The sequence below is a fragment of the Mus caroli genome, chromosome 7, assembly GCF_900094665.2.
Source record: "Mus caroli chromosome 7, CAROLI_EIJ_v1.1, whole genome shotgun sequence".
NCBI lineage: Eukaryota > Metazoa > Chordata > Mammalia > Rodentia > Muridae > Mus > Mus caroli.
In genome coordinates, this window is record NC_034576.1 from 105168630 (window position 1) to 105176928 (window position 8299).

At 42.6% G+C, this 8299-nt stretch overlaps 1 protein-coding gene across 1 annotated transcript in view; it reads left to right on the forward strand.

The window, feature by feature from the left end:
* Nucleotides 1-5952, forward strand: part of Rrm1 (ribonucleotide reductase catalytic subunit M1) — a 27207-nt gene extending 21255 nt beyond the window's left edge. Inside the window, exons 15-18 of the mRNA XM_021167054.2 lie at nt 481-616; nt 2336-2431; nt 3473-3661; nt 5320-5952. Of these exons, the coding sequence (XP_021022713.1) occupies nt 481-616; nt 2336-2431; nt 3473-3661; nt 5320-5508 (610 nt within the window). The 3' untranslated portion in view covers nt 5509-5952. The remainder of the gene's footprint in view (nt 1-480; nt 617-2335; nt 2432-3472; nt 3662-5319) is intronic.
* The last annotated feature ends 2347 nt before the right edge of the window (nt 5953-8299 follow it).

Below are 8299 nucleotides of genomic sequence, written 5' to 3' on the forward strand. Positions count from 1 at the left end.
ACCACGCCCGGCTAAAAGTTAACTTTTTAAAAACTAATAAGTCTGGATTTTCTCTGAGTGTAATGTGCCTTTACACAGGATAATGAGGATTGTAAGCATTGTTTCACGAAGGGGCTGGCAGTCATAGAGGCGCACAGAGAAGATGAGTGCGGTTGAATGGATGTGCCTTGATTCAGATGAGCTGCTGAGGACTGAGTTCAGTTTTCCTGGGCAAAACAGTGCATTGAGTGCTCTGTGTGACTCCTAAGTGCCACAGAGCAAGTGGCAACAGTGGGGACTTTAAGACTGGCTCACAGTTACAGTTGTGCTGGTTCTGTTGGTGCTGTGGACTGTATCCTGCTGGAGTTTAATGAAGTCAGTGTGTGAGTTAAATGCTTCTGGGATGTACTCCTAGCATCGGTCTACACTAAGTGATGCATAGTAGTTGCCCTCTGGGCAGAGTAGCACGAATCTCTAATATCTCTCTCTCTCTTTTTAAAGGTATGGTATAAGAAACAGTTTACTTATTGCCCCAATGCCTACTGCTTCAACTGCCCAGATTCTGGGGAATAATGAGTCCATTGAGCCTTATACCAGTAACATCTACACTCGCAGAGTCTTGTCAGGGGAATTTCAGGTGAGAATTTTACAACCAGATTTATAGAAGCTCTTCTGAAAACAGAGTAAACGCTTACTCATAGTTTGCTTAAACAACTAACGTACAGTAGGAAAGTCACACTTTTGTTTGTTTAAAACAGTCTCAGGTAGACCTGTCTGACCTCCAGCTTACCCTGTAGCTGAGGATAGCCTTGAACAGATCATTCTTTCTCCAGTGCTCAGGTGCTGGGATTACAGGTGTGCACCACCATGCCTGGCCTAGTCAGAGTCAACACGTGGCTAAAATTGGGGCAGGGTGGTTAAGATAGGGCTTCTTTGTGTAACAGCCTTGGCTGTCCTGGAACTCACTTTGTAGACCAGGCTGGCCTTGAACTCACAGAAATCCACCTGCTTTTGCCTCCTGAATGCTGAGACTGATGGTATGTGCTGCTAACCACCCAGCTTTTTGGCTTTTTTAGAAAAGCCTCACTATGAAGATCAGGCTGGCCTCCAACTTGCCTGCTAAGTGATCCTCCTGCCTCTGCCTTCTCTGTACTTGGTATGTTTCACCACGGGCTGCATGACATTTGGTATTTGCTACCTCACATGCTTCAGTTGGGACAGTAAAGGTGTCCATAGAAGTGTCACGCAGGCATGGTGGTCTGTATTTATAGTTCCAGCACTTGGAAAACTGAAGCAGGAGGCGTTCTAGTTTTAGGCTAGCCTAGGCTACATAGCATCCCTTCTCCCCCTATTCCTTTTTAAAAAAACAAAACACAACATTAAGGAGTAGTTCTCAGGTCAAGAATGGTGGCTATGCCCATAATTCTTGGGAAGTAGAGGTGAGAGGATCAGAAGGTTGAGCTCAGCCTTGGTTCTCTAGGCAGTTCTACAGTAGTTTGAGCTACAAAATGAGAATTTATGTGCTGCAAGGTCAGAAATTACTAATTAAAACAAACAAGCATGTGGATTTCCAGGTGTCCTGAAATAAGTTTTGTGAGGTATAGGGAATTGCATTTCTAGTGATTTTACTCAAGTGCTTATTGTTCGGTCACTTTAGAAAACCAAAGAAGAATCAGTCTCTGTAAACTTACTCAGCTTACACAGTGCCGCTTCTTTTCTTTGCAAATGTCATATTATTTCTTTAGCTTTTTAAAACTTTTTTTGGGTGTGGGGTGGGGACGGCATGTTCATGCCATGGACAGAGGACAACTCCTGGGAGTTCTGTCCTTCTACCATGTGAGTTCAGGGAAGAAACTCAAGTTGTGTGGTGGCACATAACCTTTAATGGCTGAACTAAAGGTTTATTTTCTTGTTTTGTGTGTGTCAGCGGGAGTGTGCATGTGTGTGTGCAGGTGCCTTGGAGTAAGAACATGAGCTATTCCTGCAGAAGACCCAAGTTTGGTTCTCATCTCCCACACTGAAGGCTCACAACCACCTGTAATTCCAGCTTCAGGGGATTTGATTTGTCTGGATATGCACACACATACAGTCAGAACCTTAAAAGATAGATAGATAATCTGATGTATATGTATGTGATGCTATACACTTTCTTTCATAGTAGATGTCAAGACCTTAAGGGTCTTGTAGCTTTGTTGGTGAGATGTCCTCCTCAGTTGTGTAAAGACAGTGGGGCTTATTAGGGGATCTAATAAGTTATTCATCTGTCTTACTTATTTTAGGCTCCAGGCCTGGGACCCTTTTGTAGGTTGTACTGATATTATTTTATTTCTTGACATGTTTTCTGCTTTTTTATCAGATTGTGAATCCTCACTTACTGAAAGATCTTACTGAGCGGGGCTTGTGGAATGAAGAGATGAAAAATCAGATTATTGCATGCAATGGCTCCATTCAGGTACAGACTGGAAGTAACAGGTGCTTCTTCTAGGAGCTGAGCTGAGCATTGTGGTGCCAGGTCCCTTCTCCCAGCCAGGCAGTGCGTAGGCAAATGGCCTTTCACTGTGGCCGTGCAGGTTCTATTAATGTCTCTGCATTGTTGTGCTAGAATTGCACACATCTTTATATGGTCTGTATTGTGTGTGTCCGATAGAGACACCAGTTCCCAGTTTTTCTGCACAACTTTTAAAACCTTGAAGCTTGGGTTGAATTTATTGCTAAGTAAGTCAGGAATTCTTAAATTTCTTAAAACTTGAAATTGGAGTTCAACTAAAAAAGTGTGGGGACTGAGATCCACAGTGTAGAAGGCAGCACTTAACAATAAAGTGACTGCATTTGACCCATAGGCATTTGGGTCTCAAGATAGACGCCTTAGCCGGGCAGTGGTGGTACACGCCTTTAATCCCAGCACTTGGGAGGCAGAGGCAGGTGGATTTCTGAGTTCGAGGACAGCCAGGGCTACACAGAGAAACCCTGTCTCGGAAAACCAAAAAAAATAGATGCTTTGGCCAGCTTGGCAACTTAACCTCTTTCAGAGTCTCATGGCAGAAAGTGTAGCATCAGTCAGTTTGTGTGTTTCAATACAGTTGTCCATAGAGCAATTTAAAGGAGTTTATCTCAGTACTTCCTTTGATCAGGTCCCTGTAAAGTCCTGATTATTTATTTGTTTTTCTTTCATTTAGCTTAGCTCTTATTTTCCTTTCCTAACTACCTCTAGAACAGTAACTGTTTTGTCCATAAGCCAATTCAAGATGGATGTTTAAGTCATGCATCACATTTATATTTGGTTGATAAAATGAGATTTTATTGATGTTCTAAGCAAGAGATAAGCAGTTTGGGCTAACTTTCTATAAACATTCAGATACTAACTCATAGCGGTGTCAGGTCTGCAGGAAGATCCAACCCAGCATCCTTGCATGGATAATTAGTCTGTTAGTTATATTGCTTTCTTTAACTAGAATTAAAACAACAACAACAGCACATAGTTTTCCTTTTTCAGAGCATACCAGAAATTCCTGATGACCTGAAGCAACTCTATAAGACCGTGTGGGAAATCTCTCAGAAGACTGTTCTCAAGATGGCAGCCGAGAGAGGTGCTTTCATCGATCAGAGCCAGTCTTTAAACATCCATATTGCTGAGCCCAACTACGGCAAACTCACTAGTATGCACTTCTACGGTTGGAAGCAGGTTGGTTGAGCATGCTGAGGAGGACTTCATTGCCAGCTGGAAATGTTTCAGAATGGAATAGTTGCTGCTAGCTGCCTGCTGTCTCAAAGTTTTTTCACTTCAAGTGTTAAAACTCATGAGTGGTTTTTATGGCAGCTCAGACTTTCTCTGGGTTTTCTTGTTTCAGTTCAGCAGTTGTACACTGCCTGATGTGAGTGCTGGGAATTGAACACTCAGGTCCTCTAGAAGGCTAGGACGTGTTCTTAATTACTGAGCCATCATCCAGCCTTGTTTTAGAATTTTTTTTTACTCTTTCAGAATTTCATACAATGTGTTTTGATCATAATCACCCTTAACGACTCCCAGACCCCTTACCTCTCAACTCCTACGTCTGTCTATCTGTCTGTCAGTTTCTACTGTCTGTATACTTCTGGTTATGGGACCATCCCCTGGAAGGAACTTTCTTTTCCTAAGAAACCGTCCTTACCTCCTCAGGGTGTGGCTCATGAACTCCATGCTAGAACAATGACCTGCTTGCAGCCAGAGACACCGTCACTCTAAATGTCAGGGTCCCTGGCTCTTACAGTCTTCCTGCCCCTATGTACTGTTTCATAAGTCTTTCTTCCTCTTCAGCTGACCTCTCCCGTCCAAACCCCTTTGTCATTTCCAAAGTAGGTTCACACTGTCAGTCCACTATTCAAAAACGTCCATTGGGCTGGTGAGATGGCTCAGTGGGTAAGAGCACCCGACTGCTCTTCCAAAGGTCCAGAGTTCAAATCCCAGCAACCACATGGTGGCTAACAACCACCCGTAATGAGATCTGGCGCCCTCTTCTGGAGTGTCTGAAGACAGCTACAGTGTACTTACATACAATAAATAAATAAATCTTTAAAAAAAAAAAAAACAAAAAAAAACCAAAAACGTCCATTGTTCCCAACTTTATCCCACTGTATGAGCCGGTTACCCTGTTGCCAACTGCAAAGTGCTGTAATTCTATTTTCCCTTACATTCTTATGTCTTGATGTGTGTGAGGCCTTCTGTGGAATTACAGAGTGACTTTCTTACTTGCATGCTTTTGTCTGTCTGTCCTGGGAATCGTGGCCAGGAAGATTACCCTCGTGAAGGATTTAGTATTCTGCAGAAGCAGCCTCATCCCCTAAATGGTTATAGGCTAAGGCAGGTGTGTGCTCTAGACCTGCAAGCAATACACGTAAAAGTAAATACAAAGAAACAAAAAGATTTGCTATTCCAAAGAGGCAACATTCCTATTTCAGGAATGAAAAACTCAAGCATTTTTCAGGGTGCTTTGTAGAGGAGATAAAATTACAAGTTTAAAAAAAAAAAGAGCTTGGGCTGGTGAGATGGCTCAGTGGGTAAGAGCACCCGACTGCTCTTCTGAAGGTCCAGAGTTCAAATCCCAGCAACCACATGGTGGCTCACAACCATCCGTAACGAGATCTGGTGCCCTCTTCTGGAGTGTCTGAAGACAGCTACAGTGTACTTACATATAATAAATAAATAAATCTTTAAAAAAAAAAAAGAGCTTAAGTTGGTTTATAGGAATACATTTAAAGATTTTAAAAATTAGTTTTGTAACTGATCATTTGGGAATTATTTTGAACAAAGACTATCTAGTGTTCTGGAGTTCTTCCTAATAGCTACGTTTTCTTCCCTTGCAGGGTTTAAAGACTGGGATGTATTATTTAAGGACGAGGCCTGCCGCTAATCCAATCCAGTTCACTCTGAACAAGGAAAAACTGAAAGATAAGGAAAAGGCACTGAAGGAGGAGGAGGAGAAGGAGAGGAACACAGCAGCCATGGTGTGCTCTTTGGAGAACAGAGAGGAGTGCCTGATGTGTGGATCCTGAGAAAAGCAGGGCCTGGGAGATACAGCGGGCTCTCCTGCCCTGCTGTGGCAGACAATTTGAGCATAGATAGGATAGTGAGTTTGCTTGGTTATCAGCAGCTCTGCTGGACGTGCCTGCCAGGACAGGGAGCCATGTACTGTTTCTACACAGTGTAAATGTCATTTTTAACAAACAGAAAACCAAAGCCAGCTTTGATATTAGGAATCAAAGTAGAGGTTTTGGGAATACTAAAGAGCCTTCCTGCAAATAGTGACGAGACTTAGGAAGTCTCATCTCTCCAGCTTTCCCTGCCTGGCCATTCTCAGTTTGGGCAAAGAGATTTAGTTCGATTTGACTGATTGCCTAGAAGTAAAATCAAGCAATTACTCAGCAGCTAAAGGCCTTTGTCTAGACGAACTTCTATAGGTCATTTTGAAATAAAAATGTCTAAGTGATTGTGTGGGACTAAACTTGTCATCTATTATCATACAGACAGTTTAGGAAAAAAAACCCAAAAACCCAACATTTTCTGTTGAGTTCAGAGAGACAAACTTTGAAGACATTTAGATTGTATGGATATCTAGTGTTAACATATGCCCTTTCCTGCCCCAGGATGAAATCTTGTCAACATAAGATTGACAGTTTCTTTCATTTATAATTTGATTCTGTGGCACTTAGTTCATTCACACTGTTGTGTAAACTGGCGTCCACACCACCATCTCCAAAACATTCCATCATTCCAGAGACTCTGCTCACAAGCACTCCTCTTACACCTTTATGAATATGAATCCCAGGGCCTCGTACAGATGACGCGGTATTTGTCCTTGTATGGCTTGCATGGTATCTAGACGCATCACAGTGTAATACGCTGTCCCTCCATATGTGCACACCATCTTGTATCCATCCTGTCATCTGTTCATGAATCTTGGTTGTGTCCTCCCTTTAGATAGGGAGAATAATGGCTGCCGTGAACATTGGTCTACAAATACCTATTGGATTCCTGCCTTTAGGTTTGGTGGTTCTATACAGCAAAGAATTGCTGGACTATATAACTGTGTTTGACTTTGAGGAGGTGCATTTGCGGCACCGTTATATTTCTATAAAAGTACTAAAAGACCTTATTCTGTCTTCATACCTTATAACACTCGATTTTCATATTTTTGATAAAGCCCGTCTATGAGTGGGGAATTTCCTGCTCTTGTAGATTGACTTGTTTGGTTAAACATGAGTTTTGGGCATTTTTTCCCCTTAAGTAATCACTCTGCTCCTTGTTTCCCTTCTGAAACTCATAATGAATCTCCTGGTTTACGTAATGGAGGCTGTGCACGGCCTTTTGGCTTGTCCCCTTCCATCTTCTGCTCCCTAGACTCGGTAATTGATTTTTCAACCCTTGAGTTTGTTGATTCTTGCACAGGCCTGCTGTTTAGTACCTCTAGTGAATATTTCAGTTCAGTTTTTAGCTCCTAAATTTTATGTTTTAAAAAATCATTTTTATCTATGTTGATAGTCTGATGTTTGTAATTGATTTCATTTACTTAATTCGCCCATGTTTTGTATTAGCTTTTAGTTTAAGACAGCTGGCTTTTGTTTTGCTCTGTGACTGTAGTCTCATGAAGCTTTGCTGGCCTCAAACTTCCTAAGTAGCTGAGGGTAACCTTGAGCCTCTGACCTTCCTGCCAATGGCTCCTGAGGATCGGTGCACTCTACCTACTGAGCTACTTCTCTAGCCTGAGGCAGTGTTAATGTGTTGGGCCAGGAGGGCTGAGATCTTGGTTGTTTGAGGAAGTTTCTGCTTGTTTTCTGTCACTGGCATGCCCTGTGGGTTTTGGTACTGAGAATTGAGACTGACTTGTAATAAGTCCATTCTGCAGATGAGATTCTCAGGCTCTACTGCTTTGTTTATTGTGGAAGCCCTTAACTGTGTGTGGTCACCGAAGCCTCAGTTTCCTTAGCACATATTTGGATTATGCATGGGTAAATGTTTCCATGAAGTTCTAGAGCTGTCCCAGTCACCCCCATAGGCTTGGTTACAATAAAAGCCAGCAGAGCCAAGGCTCTGCTATTTGTCTATAGAGAATCTGTGGTTGGGCCAGTTAGTTAGGGAGTTCCAAGAAACTAAAGAGATGGGAGGACTGTTTCATTTGACCTGTATGAGCAGAAGAGCTTGGGGCCAAGGAAACAGTCTAATTCAAATTCTATACAAGGTTACATTACTCCATCCAGTTTCCAGGGTTAGTCAGGTTTACAGGTCCAGAGTCTGAATGAAGGGGAGACCACATTCCCTTGAGTTAAATCTTTATTGCTTGCCTTTTACAGGGTGATGTGCTGTGTCCTGCATGGCCTCTGTAGGGCCAGCAGGCATGGGCCTCCATGAGTGTTGATGGCTGTTGTGAGCATGAGGCTTATTTGATTAGTAATGCACATAATTTTCATTTTCCTCCAAGGAATGCCCTCCCTGTTAATGTTACTGGCTCCATGATACTCACAGACAGCATGAGTCAGGAGGAAAAGGTGTGGCTAATGTCTCAGCAAGCCATTAAGGCTTTGGAAAAGAACTCTTAAAAACATGAATTTGAAAATATATTTCTCAATATGCAAAAAATACAAGGATGCAATATGAATTGTATAAGGGACTTCACATATCTAAAGGAGCAGAGGCAGCTACACTAGGAGCCAGCTATCAGAAAGAAACTAAGGAAGGAGATAAGAGATTTAGGGAGGGCCGGGCGTGGTGGCGCACGCCTTTAATCCCAGCACTCGGGAGGCAGAGGCAGGCGGATTTCTGAGTTCGAGGCCAGCCTGGTCTACAAAG